This window comes from Protopterus annectens, chromosome 7.part0 (genome assembly GCF_019279795.1).
Source record: "Protopterus annectens isolate FY-2018-M chromosome 7.part0, PAN1.0, whole genome shotgun sequence".
Taxonomy (NCBI): Eukaryota; Metazoa; Chordata; order Ceratodontiformes; family Protopteridae; genus Protopterus; species Protopterus annectens.
The window spans coordinates 888,424,867-888,441,367 of record NC_056739.1 but is presented as its reverse complement, the minus strand read 5'-3'; the positions used below and the strand labels follow the sequence as shown (position 1 = coordinate 888,441,367).

At 44.1% G+C, this 16,501-nt stretch overlaps 1 protein-coding gene across 1 annotated transcript in view; it reads right to left on the bottom strand.

Annotated features, from left to right (window-relative positions):
* The window catches only part of SCAPER (S-phase cyclin A associated protein in the ER), a gene marked incomplete in the record, with an annotated part of 4,815,867 nt that overhangs the window by 1,096,384 nt on the left and 3,702,982 nt on the right, over positions 1 to 16,501 (bottom strand). Inside the window, 1 exon segment of the mRNA XM_044077465.1 lies at positions 7,719 to 7,951. Coding sequence (XP_043933400.1) covers positions 7,719 to 7,951 — 233 coding nt within the window.

Genomic DNA, 16,501 nt, shown 5'->3' with positions numbered 1-16,501 from the left:
TTACTTATATTTTTAAAGAAAGGAAAAGAGGAAAAGGGATGATGGAAATACAAACAATGGTAAAAACAAGAACTACGACAGCATCTGAGAGGTACAAAAAATGTACTAAGGATAGAAGGAAATATGAGGAATTGTAAGAAAACCACAATAAATTTATAGATGAAGGTAAGGGGGAAAAATATAAAGGTTTATTAAACAAGGTTTGAAAGAAAATATGAAACTTATCTGGTGTGCGCTTGAGAGTGGTGGAAGACCGCACCTTTTGTTTGAAGCGGCAGATGAGATCTGAGGTAATTGGGGTTGATGCATTATGGGTAAGGGAGAAGCTAGAGAGTTTTTGGTTGCCATGAGCTTTAGCAACAGCCAAATTAGATCCGAGGGATCAAATCTGAACCCATCAGTTGCCTGTGCTTGAAATATTTGTATGTGTGTGTACATATTTTCTTTCTTTATAACTCTCATTTTGTCCAACATTTCATAAATTGCTCAATTCCTGTCTTCCCTTAAACCTCAATCCTCCTGCAATAAAAAAAGAATTTTCAAGCATATTTAAACATGTTGCTGATATCTGTAATACATATACCCAAGAGGAGGGGGCAATTCTGGGGACACTGCGAGTGCTGCACTCTTGACAAACATAAAAGATCAAACCACTACTAATTTCCATTCTTGAAAAGGTATTAAAATCCTTGAACATTTGGAAAATTTGAAGCGATAAAAGCCTGTTTATTTAGGTTCCTTCATCTTCTGAACTACCTTTGGAAATACTGACATCTCTTCCAATGTCCATATGTATGAAAGTACCAGCCTTATTTTATACCTGGCAAGTAGTTTTGTTGGTAAAGACTTTTCAGACATACCAACAATCAACTCTGAATTCCTGCCAATAAGTGCATGGGAAAAAAGCACCAACCACAGCAAAGGATGGAAAAGTCCAAGAATATGAAACAGACAATACCCACCTTTTAATGGAGTCACTCCTCTGCTGAACTAACTTTTTTTATTTTTTTTTTAAATAAGGTGAAAAAACAGAAAAAAGAAAAACTAAGAGCCACTAGGACAAAAAATACTGTATTGCACAGTAGCACTTCGTCTACATAAAATGGAGAGACATGCAACACTAAAGAAGAACTGCAAGGAACATGCAGTAATGTGACATTTATGGAAGCTACATGTAAATGTGTATCTGCATTCCTGTGCAGGACCAACAGTGGTACACCACAGAGAAGAAAAAGAAGTTATGTCTTACCATAACGTTCCATCTGAGTTATTGATCTTCTTCCAGTCATCACTGATGGGTTCGGTTCCAAGCCCTCGGAACAGAGTCGGCCTAATACCAAGCTCACGTACACCAAAAACTCTCGACATAAGCTGCTACCCACAATGCCCTTCTCCAAGTTACCTCAGATCGAGTTTGCATGTAACATATAGAAGAAACAGAAAGACAGAGGCCATCTCTGCGCAGAAACCCTGAAACACCACACCACAAGGACCCAGAAGATCCACCAGGAGCCTTTGGTAGGGGACGGTGGGAGGGTGTGATGACTGGAAGAAGATCAACAACTCAGATGGAACATTATGGTAAGACATAACTTCTTTATCTGAAGTTGTTAATCTTCTTCCTACTCATCACTGATGGGATAGAATCCCAAGATACTTGGAGAACCTGGATGGCCCTCATGGAAGAATATTCCTAAGAACCATTAAGCCAAAGACCGCTCTTCCCCTGGAGACCAGAAATAATTTGTAATGCTTGATGAATGTATGGGGTTTAGCCCAAATGGCTGCTGCACAAATGTCATTCATGCAAGCCCTGGAACGGAAGGCAACTGAAGTAGTGATGGCCCTAGTTGAACGAGCTTTGATTTGATCAGATTTGGATTCATTTGTAAGGGAATATGCAATGGTAATGCAATCTCTGGGCCATTTTGATAAAGTAACTTTTGATACAGCATATCCCAGTCTAGGACCAGAAAAGGAAATGAAAAGTTGGTCCGACTTGTGAAAGGACTTAGGCCTGTCTAGACAGAAACATAGTTGTTTATGTACATCCAATGAATGAAGGCAGTATTCCCCTCTGTTTGCGTAGTTTGGGAAAAATACAGGGAGCTCAATGGACTGGTTAATACAGAAGTCGGAAACCACTTTGGGGAGAAAAGATGGGTTAGTACGAAGGGATACTCTGTCCTTATGGAAGATTAGATACGGGCTCTTGATGCATAAGGCTTGTAACAAAGATAGACGTCTGACAGATGTGACCGCTACCAAAAACAAAGACTTCCAGGACAGGAATTTTAGATCACATGTCGCGGCAGGCTCAAAGGGAGGTAGAGAGAGACAATGGAGAACCTGGGAGAGATTACATGTCTCTACAGGCTGCCTGATAGGAGGTCTACTATGGAAAACTTCCTTGAGAAAGGTCTTGCAGAGTCAGGTGGAGATAAGAGGGACTCCATCTGAACCGTTATGGAAATTGGAAATAGCTGCTAAATGGACTCGAATAGTAGAGGCTGATGCCTCATTGTTAAACAACTCATGAGAGATAGTGAAGAATGGTGGCTGTAGGAGTTGAAAAGGGGTCTAGCATCTGATTATTCGACCAGATAGATAATCTTTTCCACTTATCTCTAGAGTTTTCTGGTGGATGGTTTGTGGGAGGCCAGAATAATATCCCAGACAGAAGAGGAGAGGGCTTCCTGCCTGGCGACTAACAGAAGTGGAGAAACCAAGCTTTCAGCTTGAGGGTGGATAGATTTGGGGGAGTCAGCCCTTGTGGGTGAGAAATTAGGTCCTGACGAGTGTCCAGGATCCAAGGAGATTGTAACAGGTGAGGTCGGAGGAAAGGAAACCACACTTGACGAAGCCAGAAAGGGGCAATGAGGATCATCTTGCTTCTCAACCGAATAGCTTTCCTTAGAAATAAGGGTATCAGAGGATAACCATAGAGGAGACCCGTGGGCCAATTGTGAGTCAAAGTGCCTCTCGGTGACTCCCCGTGTGGGGGAAAGGGGGAAAATAGCTGTTGCATTTTTTTGTTTGGGGGGGAGGCAAAAAGATTGCAACAAGGCTGGCCCCAACGGCTGAAGACGTCTGCCATCACGATCGGGTTTGAGAGACTACTTGTGAGGATGGAGGATGCATCTGCTTAGTCTGTCCGCAATCACGTTGGAGCTCCCCGGGATATGCGCTGCGATTAAAAACTGGTTGGAAGCTATTGCCCAATGCCAAATTCTCATTGCCTTGCGAAAAAAGGGGTAGGATTTGGTCCCTCCCTGTTTATGTACCAAACGACCGACATATTGTCTGACTGGATAGCAATTGTTCCTGACAGAAGGAGCGGATGAAGTGCCTGCAATGCTAACAGCACTGCTCTTAAGTCCAGGACATTGATATCAAGTTGACCTCTAGGTTGGACCACATGCCTTGGACCGTCTTTCCCTGGAAGTGCCCCACCCCCATCAGGGAAGCGTCCGTGGTCACCGTTGAGTTGGGGAGTCTGGAAGGGGCGACACCAAAGATTTTCATCTGTTCTCATCCACCAGAGGAGATCTTGCTTGCAGGAGTTGGTAATGAGGATCTGTGCGTTCAGGGGTTGGAGACTGGATATCCACTGGGACAAAAGGAGCCATTGTAGTATTCTCATATGCAATCTTGCTAGGGGGCAATTGGAATGGCTGCTGCCACAGAACCCAGAGCCTGAAGAACTTCCCTAGCAGACACCTTCCTTCGATAGACTATCACTTGTACTTGTAACCATAATCTAAGTCTGTGAGGAGGAAAAGAGACTTGACTGGTTTGAGTGTTGTATATCGCTCCTATAAATTCCAATTATTGGGTGGGAAGAAGGTTGGATTTTTCCCAGTGAATTGAGATGCCTAGGAACTCCACCAGTGCTAGGGTACAGTGGATGGCCCTGACCAGTAGGCGCTTGGTGGGGGCGGAGAGGAGCCAATCGTCTAGATACGGAAACATCTGGAATCCCTGAAGTCTCAGATGAGCTGTCACCACTGCTAGGCATTTCGTGAACACTCTGGGGGCCGTCGAGAGACAGAATGGCAGGGCTCTGAATTGGTAATGACTGGATCCCAGCTGGAAGTGAAGGAGACTCCTGGAGCATTTGTCCATTTTGATGTGGTAATAGGCATCCCGGAGATCTATCGAGCACATCCACACACCCTCCCGAAGAAATGGGAGAATGGATTGAATTGTGATCATGCGGAAATTGATCTGAACTACTGATTCGTTTAGCTGGCTGAGATCCAAAATGGGCTTCCAGTCCCCGGTCTTTTTTGGCACCAAAAAGAATCTTGAGTAAAAACCAGACCCGCACTGGTCTTGGGGGACTTGTTGGATGACTCGTTTTTGATACAGCTTTCTTATTTATGAAGCTGTCTGTTCCCTTTGACTGGGTGGAACATCGGGAAGGGATTTCGGAGGTCTAGGGTAAGAGATTAGGGGAATGTAATAACCTCTGGAAATTATTCTCTGCACCCACTGATCGTTTGTAATAGAGCGCCAGGCAGCTTGGTACATAGAGTAACGAGCCCCAACTGCTTCCAGAGGAAAGCAATTGGGCAGTGCTTCAGGAGCGCTGATAAGGTTGCCCGAATAAAGAATTCCTGGAGCCCCGAAAAGGGCGTCTTCCATTATTGGAACCCCCTCTGCCTCTGGGGGAGTCCTTGCCACATGCACTACAGAAAGGGCCTTGAGATTTTTTGTGTCACATCTTTCCACTCCTCTGGTTCCTGGAGAAAGAGCACTGAGGCTTGGAAAAACATAGGCCAACGGCAGACAAGGTTTTTCCATCCTGTTCGCACCTGGCTAATGTGTCCTTCACTTTAGAACCGAACAAAGCAGTTGGTTCGACAGGAGCATTTAAAAAGGAAGACTTGAAGGAGTCCATGAGGTTACAAATGCGCATCCAGGCGTGGCGTCTCATAACTACACCTGCATCCACAGCTCTAGCCGCCCCTTCAGTTGTGTGGGACAGCAACTTCATGGACGAGTTGGAAATCAACTCTAGGGTAACAAGTTGGGAAGCAACTTTATTACGTGCCCCGACTGAAACTTGACCTGCGAGGGTCCCAGAGAGTTCAGATATGACATATCTCTTTGGAGCCTCGTAAAATGTGCCAAGTAATTCACAGACTTAAAAGCAAAGTTCACTGAAGCAAAAACTCGCTTCCCTAATCTGTCCACCACCCAGGACTCTCTGTTGGGTGGGTGAACAGCAGAACTTTCCTCTGCAAGGTCCTTTTTCATAGCAGCCGCCACCACCATAGCATCTACTAGTAAGTCTCTCGACCAATGGGGCTGTTCCTCTGGAGGGGAGAGTATCTTGTCTGGTTCTCCGGGAAATGGCCTCATCGGATCAGGGTTCTTCCATGCCCACTGCATGATGAGCTTGACTAGGTCATCAGCAGGGGGGGGGGGGTGTTTCACCCAAGAAGTAGAGGGCCAAGAGCAGAAGGCCTGCAGGAATACGGATTCCTCCGAGGAAGGGTTGGAGGGCTTCCAGTCGCCCCTCTGCCTCAAAATTCCCAGGATGTCTCCAAAGAAGACATCATCAGGGGGTGACCATGGGGACCCCTCCCCATCATCGTAATCTGTATCTTCAGTGAGGGACTCCTCCAGGGAGTCCATGTGTTTCCTCTTACACGTCCACTTCCGAGGAGGATCTTCAGTGGGAGCATCTGAAGAGGACTCAGAAAGGAGGTAACCATGTACAGGGGTTTCCTGAGGCTTGTGCGCTCGGTGTCCTGGGGGGGGGGGTGACCTGTGATAGCTGCAGCTCAGAAGGAGTGGGGGGAAGGTCCGATGTAGGAAGTGCGCTTCCCAAAGCAAGCACCCTCTCCATCACCCAGAAAGCAGGCCCGCCCGAAGAGGAATGGGAGCCCAGAACCAAGGAAAAAAATCTCGGAACCGAGGTCACACCCCACTCTGCACAGCCCACTCCCGAGGATGGAGCCTCAAGCAAAACTGGGGCAGGAGTCACCCCAGAGATGATGAAACAACCGGAACCATTCCCGGAGCTGAGTGTTCCACCCCCCCAAGCATGAGATTGAGGAAGGGATGGTCCTGAAGGAACCAAAACCCAAAGGGGCCTCGGAGCCTCAGAGAAGGTCATTGTTGGCACCGAGGAGAGGATTTCTCTCGCAGATGTTGGAGCTATGGGCCTCGGAACCGAAGGGTGCAAGGGGGGAGAATAAGTGGGAGTCGCAGGGGCAATGGACCCAAAGCCCGGAGTGGGTTGGGTTCAGGAAAATTTGTAATCCCCCTGGCTGTTAGCAGCTGATCAAGCAGGCGCACCACATCCGATTCAGATAGGCTCCTGGTGGACCTCACCAACACGACTGAGGGGGAGTCAGGTCAGTCCAAAAAGGGGCTAAAGGCTTGTCCAGCACAAGGATCCAAGGACAGGGAATACTGGGTCCGAGGTGAAGTAAAAGTCGGCACCGAGGATTCCAGTTTCGAGACAGGCAACAGGGGAACTATCAGTGCCGAAAAAAGGTTCGGAGCCGAAGTGATAGCTGGGGTGTAGGTCATTATCGGCTCCGATGGAGTCGGTACCGATCTCGGAACGGAGATGGGGAATGATGGTGCCGAGCTAATGGCAGGCAATAAGGTAGGGTCCAAAACCACAGTCAGAATCATAGCAGTAGTCGGTGTCGAGGGCGGCGCCGATGTGGAAGTTATCACAATATCAGAAGAAACCAGTGGAGCAGAGCTCGGAGCCGAGGTTATAGGCACCGAGGAGGCGATCTTGTGCCCTGTGAAAGTTTTATGGGCCTTGTGCTTATGAGGTTTGCCCTTCTCCCCAGCCGGTGAAGAAAGGTCCGAATGAAGATGCTTTTTGTCCGTAGATAGAGGGGTTGAGACCTCTGATGCAGAAATAGCCTCAGAAAATGCAGAAAGAAGCAGGCCTTTCAGAATAAGTTTATTCTTTCTTTCATTCAGCGTCCGCTGACTGACACTAACACAAATTTGACAGGGAGGTTTCACAGATAGGTGTGGAACCCCCAGACAATAAACACATTCCTCATGTAGATCGCTGTTGGGGAGTTTACCATTGCAGGAAGAGCAATGTTTAAACCCCGAAGTCCCTTTCTTTTCAGACATACCAAAAAAGCGAGTAACTAATCCAAAAGGAAGTAATGAGGAGGAAAGAAAAGAGAAGAAAATACCAAGAATGGTATTAAGAATACTACAAGGGTAAGGAAGGGCGTTAATACCCATGGGTAGAGCTAGTTTAGAAAACAAAAAATATAGGAGTTTTGAGAGAAAAACTTACAAAATACTGCAAAAATTGAAAAATACAATATTTAGCTGGAGAGCTCGGTGAAACGCTGCTATATGGGTGCGCGGCAAATGAGATCTGAGGTAACTGGGAGAAGGGCATTGTGGGTAGCAGCTTAGCTCGAGAGTTTTTGGTGTACGCGAGCTTGGTATTAGGCCGACTAGGTTCCGAGCCAGTCAATGAAGAATAGGAAGAAGATTAACAACTTCAGATGCACTATTTTTGCATTTTCTGGCCAGGAGAAGATACTAATAAGGTGGACATAACCAAGTTAATATTTATGATTACAATGAGACTCCCCAGAGAGGGTTATGTCTGGCCCTGAGCTAACTAGTAATGACCTGCCTTCTTCATAACCAAAGAAAAGCTCAGCCCTGCATTTGTATCAAATAAAAAGTGTTAGGAACTTGCACTGTATTACCTGATTAGATCTTGAATTCTGTTATTGAATATTTCCATGTGAGAGAGTTTATTTTTCCCATCCTGCTTAGATATATTGGGCATTTCAAGTTTATTGTTCCCGTCAGGAAAATATGAGGTTAGACATCTGAAAACGGCAGTACTGATTTGGAGAAGCCCACTGGTCAGTCCTTCAAACACCTGCTTGTTAACACTTCTCCCAGAAATTGTCTTATCTTCATCTGGGACATAAAGCTACAGAAAAAAGAAAAAAAAAAACAGCTGTCAGGCATACTTCCCTTTTTCATCAAATTCACATATTACGAAAAAACGTATTTTGAAGAAAAAGACCATCAACCTGTACTTTTTTTATATAGGAACATATACATTTAAAATGCAAAGCAGAAACACATCTGTATCCATTTTTCATGAACTATGCAGTTAGAACATTTAAAGTAGCAATGTCCAGTAAAATGGATTTTATATACAGTGCTAATACTGTGCCATACAGATACTCAAAGTTAATCTGTAACTCTCAGCACATAGAGAACACTTTGCTGATAGCAACACTCCTTCACAGAGTGACAATTTTAAGGCACTTTGCATATGAAATAGTCATACAGGTTTCATAGGTTCATACTAGGCTATCTGCCCTAGGGCATTTATAAGCCTAGCCAGAGTGTGTTTGACTTTCGCCACCCATTTTAAATTAATTTTGCTATGCCCTTTTTTGAGGTTAGTATACTGTGCCTTTGTCTAACAGCGACAAAGAAGTGATACCCGGGGTAAACCTACGATCTCCCATCCACTCATCAAGATTCCTCTTGAAGAGAGTCAATGAGGGACTCTGCCTAACCTGGGCTGGGATTTTATTCCAGAGTGAAGGGAGCCTCTGGGTTATGAATCTGTCCCTCCAGCATGTCCTACTTATTTCAGTACTGAGGTTCAAGTCTCTCAAGCGCGTAGCTCGATGGGATTTGGATTTTCTGAGGTGCAGCATGTCCATTAATTCCGGGTTGGGCATGGCTTTATACGTCAGGCACAGATCGCCTCTGAGCAGGCGGTATGCCACTGAGTAGAGCTGGAGTTTTTTTAACCGGGCAGCATATGGCATCTGTTTGAGCCCTTTGATCCTCTTGGTGAGGTACTTTTGGGGTCTTTCCAGTTGCTGCAGGTGTCTGGTAAGGTACATCCCAAAAGGGGCATTGTACTCAATTATGGGGCCTGATGAGGGATGAGTAAAGAGGCACGATGACCTCCTCTGATCTAGATGTGAATCCCTTCACGATTAGGTGGGCTATATAAAATGTTTTTCTAACCACTTTGGCCACGTGGTTGTCAAATGAGAGATTGCTATCAACTTGGGTCCCCAGGTCCCGAATTACTTCTTCTGTACTTAATGGATTACCTCCTAAGTGGTAATTTGTGGGCACTTTGTTTTTGCCAAAGGGGATGACTATACACTTTTTGGCTTTTAGCTTGAGGCCATGGCTCTGGCACCAGTTGTCTGTTTCTATGAGGCCCTTTTGGAGGATGCTTCTGTCGGCTGGAGAGTCGATTATGGCGCCCAGTTTGCAGTCATCTGCAAACTTGGTCAGCCACAGTCCTTCCGTGTTGGCCTGTACCTCCGAGAAATATATACCGAACAAGAGAGGTCCCAGGACTGAGCCTTGTGGGATGCCACTTGTAACTGGTTTGGAGTCTGACATGGCTCCAGCAATTCTAACCATGTGGGTTCTGTCCTTGAGCCAGTTTGCAACCCATCTAGTGACATAGGGGTTTATATTTAAGCTAGTGAGCTTATCTATAATGCCCGAGTGGGGTATTGTATCGAAGGCTTTTGCGAGGTCCAGGTAGGCTGAGTGGACCACCTTCCCCTCGTCAATGGCCTTGGTGACTGTTTCAAAGAAATCAACCAGGTTTAAGAGGCAGGATCTGCCCTTAACAAAGCTGAACTTGGTAGGATCCAGTGTCTGTAGGTCCCCAATATCTTTATTTATGAGGTCCATGATGATCCTTTCCATAGCTTTGCAGACCAAGCTAGTCAGGCTTATGGGGCGATAGTTTCCAGGATCCGTTGAGGCACCACCTTTGTGGAGAGGGACCACTGTTGCTGTACGCCACTCTTTGGGTACATATCCTGTAGTAAGGCTGAGACTGAACAGTAGTTTTATGTTTGGGTTTAGCTCTTCTTGGAGTTCATGTAGGACGCAGCCCAGGACACCGTCTGGTCCCATTGATGCTGTGTTTTTTGCTTTGGAGAGGGCGGCTCTTACCTGAGCATCTGAGATGTCAGGGGGGCAGCACTCTGCTGGGATAGATATTTGCCCTTTTGTTGGGGGGGAGTTTGCGCTGAACCTATCAGCTAGGATGTTGGCAATGTCTGTGGGTTCGGTGTATTTTTTGTCATTTTGGACTAATTCTGAGCATATCTGGGAATTCCCACCCAGGTTCCTAACATAACTAAAGAAAGCCTTGTGATTATCCTTAGTGTCCTGTGCAATTTTTTTCTCGAAGCTGGCCTTAGATGATTTTATGAGTGCCCGTAGTTTTTTGCTAATACTGATCAGAGATGCCTTCCCTTTTTGGGATTTTGCTCTATCAGTAGCTTCCTCCTTCTATTGTATAGTTTGTTTATGGCTGGGGTCCACCAGACAGGACGTCTGCCTTTGGAGGATTGGGTCTTGGTTTTATTTGGGATTGCATGATCCATGCATTCCTGAAGGTGTTCATAGAAAGCGTTTATAAAGGATTCTGCGGTCTGGTCGTATTTTCCACAGGCCCGGGGGCTTTGAAGGATTCCACCTTGGTTTTGAGGAGTGTGAAATTTGCTTTAGAGAAGTTTTTCATTGTGGTTTTCTGGGCAGGGGGTGGGGTCGGGATGTGAATATCCAGTGAGATTAGTTTATGGTCTGATCTTACCAGTGAGGGATACACTTCTGGTCTGGAGCATAGAGTCCCCATGTTGGTGATGATCAGGTCCAGTATGTTTTCCCTCTTGTGGGAGTGGTAACAAGTTGTTCCATAGCATTTGAGTTTATAAATTCTAGGAACCTTTGGGCTAGGGTGTTGGAGCTAGAGTAATGCTCCCAGTCTATGTTTGGGTAGTTGAAGTCGCCCAATATAATGGTGTTTGGAGAGACCTTCATATTTTCCAGTGTTCTCAGGAAGGCCGAGTGGGGCTCCTGGGTTTGGGAGGGTGGTCTGTAGCAGGCTATAAACTGGAAGGTAGTTTTACCCACTGTTAGTTGCACATGGATAGTCTTTGATGCTTCGTGCTGTGCCACCAACCTGGAGGTATGGGTATCTTTGATGAATATTGATAGTCCCCCTCCTTTTGTGGTTCGGTCCAAGTTTTGGGGCCGAAAAGCATGGTTTGAGGTATAACCTGGTAGTGCTGGGGTGCTCTCCGGAGCCTTGAACCAGGATTCTGTTACTGCACAGATATCTATGTTCTCCATGCTAAGGAGAGTTGAGTGCGTGCATCTTGATGGTTAGACTTCTGGCGTTGAGTAGCATTACCCTTAGTTTCTTATCCCTTGTGACACCTATGGAGGTGGGTTTGTCTTTTGAGCCTTGCCTAAAAAAGGCACTATGGGGGTAGCAAGAGCCTTTGCCAATATCCAAAAGCCCAGGGGTGACAGGTGCAAGCCGTCCCTAGCGAAGCATCGTGGCTTGTCGAGCATGTCATCCCAGGCTGACAGGCATTGGATCCCCTTTGAATGACACCAATACTTAAGCCAATTGTTGAAATTGATCATCTTGCCTTCATATTGTGGCATCATTCTTGGTGAGGATAAGATGCTACTCAAGGTCAGGGTCATACCGGCCTGGGCTACATGCTCAGAGAACTCCTCTATGTCTCTTTTCATGTAGTCCAGGGAGGTACGTCTCAGGTCATTCACACCAGCATGGACAATGACTGAGTCATATTTGTACTTGCCTTGGAGTGACTTGAGTGCTTGTGTTATGTGGCGTATCTTAGAGCCCGACAGGCAGCACACCGTGACCTTCTCCTTGGTTCAGTCTGGTGAGCGGGACGTCAGTGTGCCTGACGACAGAGTCACCTATTACAAGTGTATCAGGTGTGTTGTTTAGCCTTAAGGGCTGTGACTGTTCGGCACACTGGCTTTGTGAGCTATGTGTTGCACGTGTTTTGTTTTGGGGTAGCGGTTGCTTGGGTGTCTGCTTTGGAGGGCTCTGCTGCTTAGGCAGATTTTTATTTAGAGCCTCCGAGTATGTTTTTGTGTGTTTATGCGTTTGGTTTACTGTTGTGGTAGGTCTATGTGAGATTGGAATTGTAGTGAGTGTGGTTTCCTTCTCCTCCTGACTGGTTACGTCAGTACTGAGTTGAGAGAGCTTAGCCTCCAGTTTGGCTATATGGTTGCATCTCTCACATGTGTTGGAATTTGTTGGGAGGAGGAGAGGGTTGTCTGTGTACATGAGGCAGTTGTAACATTGCCTCAAGATTCCCAGATTCACCAGCTGGACCGGAGAGGAGATTGACAACTGACCTTTGGACATGCTAGAATAATATTGGGAATTCCTTTATAAATGAAAAAAGGGCCAATGGGGAACAAGGTACTCAAGAGGAGTTTGTGAGGGTGTAGTGCTTTTAATTTTTTAGTGCTGACTTAGTGAGCAAGTGCCAGGTAACTTAAATGCAATGTGTTACAGGTAACTTAAATGCAAAAATGACAAACAGTAACTTTCTTTCAAGTGAAACAAGGAAATAAGTACAGTAAGCAATGTAGATATCACTAGGGATCCACAGAAGCACTGAAAAGCCGCGTTTTAGGTGGAATTAGCGTTTCAGGGAAATAACAAGCAAACAAACAAACAAGCATACAAACAAAGCTAGATTCAGCAGGCCTGGATCTAGTCTATGCTACAGCAAACAAGGTGTACCAATTTCAGTAAGAAACAGTTCAAATATGCAGGCACTATAAGCCTTTAACCAGAAATTCCCAGCTCAGAAGGGCAGAGTCCAGCCTCTCCTCCCACAAGAGTGCAGACCACGAACCTTCTTAATGTAAAATAACTGGCCTGAAGCCCAAGTGCTTAAACCAGAACTAATGCACTTTTAGAATAACAGACACTGAGCCCTCAATCAGCAGTTCCCAACTTAGAAGGATGTAAGCTACCTGTCCTGCCACCACAGTGCAGGCCACAAACCTTCCTAATGTAAAACAACTGGTCTGAAGCCCAAGTGCTTAATCCAAAAGACTTAGAATGATAGCTACACTTTAATCAAGTTACTACCAAGCAGTAATAAATACAATTGAATACTTTAAAGAATGCCTGGATTAGTGCTCAAGTTATACAAACAAAGCTAGATTCAGCAGGCCTGGATCTAGTCTATGCTACAGCAAACAAGGTGTACCAATTTCAGTAAGAAGCAGTTCAAATATGCAGGCACTATAAGCCGTTAACCAGAAATTCCCATCTCAAAAGGGCAGAGTCCAGCCTCTCCTCCTACAAGAGTGCAGACCACGAACCCTCTTAATGTAAAATAACTGGCCTGAAGCCCAAGTGCTTAAAATAAAAGGCTTATAATGAGTTACACCAAGCAATAATAAATACAATTGAGTACTTTTAAGATGACACAAAAGCAAAATAAAATAGGAAGAAATACAAATACAGTAAAAGCAGATACATTTTTTTAGGTGGAAAGAGAGAAAGGAAAGAGAGAAAGGAGTAGCAGAAACTAAGCTGATTGGCCTTCTCAAATGTTCTCCCTGTACTGGGTAGAATGAGGTAATGACACTAGACTGGGAGGAGGGTCCCAGATCAAATTTACACTGGGGGTGGGCAACTGCCAAGACACCAGCTATAAAAACACTATACCAACAGGCAGGGAGGGTGGGAAACAAACTGCAGAAATGTTTCTCACAGCTGAAAAGCAGCAGTGAGCCTTTAAATGAAAGTTTTAAATAGCTAAAGGAGCCTCTAGAAAAAAGAGTTTAACTGCAACAAGTTATCAGAAACAAACAACCCAACAGATGCTTAATAAAAGTGGACAATTTCCAGTTAATACCTCACACACAATGAAACTAGCTAGAAAAATACACAGTACACAAAGTGCTATAAATAACAGAGAAATAAAGAACAAAATAAACAAAAAACAGGATACTTAATGTTATATATTATAGCTCTGAGTTTCCTCAGTGTCTTTCCTTTGATCAGCTCAGTGTGAAATGGCAGAACACACACAACTGAACTTCTTAGGTAACAGAAAGTTGAAACCTGAAACAGCTTTTAAGAAAGAAATCTCAAAAGAACCAATGAGGTGCTTAGTCTAAGCTGTAGTCCAGGTGACCTCAGTCAGCCAATGACCTCAAACAATTCTCTCTCATTGAAATGTCTGATGGCTTTGGCTAAACCAAGATGTCCCTGAATATGTGCTCAGACACACAGCCTCCACAAACACTAGGCCCAAATACAAGCCTGAATATGGAAATGCTACAAATATCCCCACTACTTAGAACAAACTGCAGAAATGGTTCTCACAGATGAAAAGCAGCAGTGAGCCTTTGAGCCATTAAATGAAAGTTTTAAACAGCTAAAGGAGCCTCTAGAAAAAAGAGTTTAACTGCAACAAGTTATCAGAAACAAACAACCCAACAGATGCTTAATAAAAGTGGACAATTTCCAGTTAATACCTCACACACAGTGAAACTAGCTAGAAAAATACACAGTACACAAAGTGCTATAAATAACAAAGAAATAAAGAACAAAATAAACAAAAAACAGGATACTTAATGTTATATATTATAGCTCCGAGTTTCCTCAGTGTCTTTCCTTCTATCAGCTCAGTGTAAAATGGCAGAACACTCACAACTGAACTTCTTAGGTAACAGTAAGTTGAAACCTGAGGCAGCTTTTAAGAAAGAAATCTCAAAAGAACCAATGAGGTGCTTAGTCTAAGCTGTAGCCCAGGTGACCTCAGTCAGCTAATGACCTCAACCAATTCTCTCTCACTGAAATGCCTGATGGCTTTGGCTAAACCAAGATGTCCCTGAATATGTGCTCAGACACACACAGCCTCCACAAACGCTAGGCCCAAATACAATCCTGAATATGGAAATGCTACAAATATCCCCACTACTTAGAACAAACTGCAGAAATGTTTCTCACAGATGAAAAGCAGCAGTGAGCCTTTAAATGAAAGTTTTAAACAGCTAAAGGAGCCTCTAGAAAAAAAGAGTTTAACTGCAACAAGTTATCAGAAACAAACAACCCAACAGATGCTTAATAAAAGTAGACAATTTCCAGTTAATACCTCACACACAGTGAAACTATCTAGAAAATACACAGTACACAAAGTGCTATAAATAACAAAGAGATAAAGAACAAAATAAACAAAAAACAGGATACTTAATGTTATATAATATAGCTCAGAGTTTCCTCAGTGTCTTTCCTTCGATCAGCTCAGTGTGAAATGGCAAAACACTCACAACTGAACTTCTTAGGTAACAGAAAGTTGAAACCTGACACAGCTTTTAAAAAAGAATCTCAAAAGAACGAAAGAGATGCTTAGTCTAAGCTGTAGTCCAGGTGACCTCAGTCAGCCAATGACCTCAAACAATTCTCTCGAACTGAAATGCCTGATGGCTTTGGCTAAACCAAGATGTCCCTGAATATGTGCTCAGACACACAGCCTCCACAAACACTAGGCCCAAATACAAGCCTGAATATGGAAATGCTACAAATATCCCCACTACTTAGAACAAACTGCAGAAATGTTTCTCACAGCTGAAAAGCAGCAGTGAGCCTTTAAATGAAAGTTTTAAACAGCTAAAGGAGCCTCTAGAAAAAAGAGTTTAACTGCAACAAGTTATCAGAAACAAACAACCCAACAGATGCTTAATAAAAGTGGACAATTTCCAGTTAATACCTCACACACAGTGAAACTAGCTAGAAAAATACACAGTACACAAAGTGCTATAAATAAAGAAATAAAGAACAAAATAAACAAAATACAGGATACTTAATGTTATATAGTATAGCTCCGAGTTTCCTCAGCGTCTTTCCTTTGATCAGCTCAGTGTACTTCAGATATTACCAACTCCTACTCTATATATGATGACAATACAGCTTTCAGCTTCTGGAAATAACCAAGTGACCATCTCTATAACAGAAGTATGAGAAACTGTATGATGCCAGCACACTCCTACAGCATAATAAAACCAACAGACAGGCTTGAGATAGACACTTTAGACAAATGCCAGCCATCTTCACAGAACTGCATTTTGAGCTTTGCTATTCCCCTACATCAAACGATCTGGGACAGTAGAGAGAGCATTTATCAGAGTAGGCATGAATCAAAGTAAAACATGGAGAAGCTAGACGTGCAATATTAATGTACAGTATACTGTGAAAAATGCATGCTCATGAGCTAACAACAACCATATGTAACCAAAAATGAAGTACTGCTCAGTGCATGGCCAAACAAGTAACAGGCCTCTCCAAAAGGATTCATGATTATTCAGTGAACATTTATTCTCTGACAGACAAGGCTTTGAAAAAAAAATTGCTGAAAGCCGCTTTCAATGAACAGGATTTTAAGCTTTTTTTTGCAAGTGGGCAAGCCACCTACATCCCCTTCCACCATGTGGAGGAGACCCATCAAACAACAACTTTTACAAACCAACTCCATGCAAAACAGTGGAGAAAGTGAATCAGTGATAAAACGATGACCTGTTGTCAACTAGACAGCATTCTGCACACACACACACACACACACACACACACACACACACACACACACACACACACACACACACACACTCCATATCCAGAAAT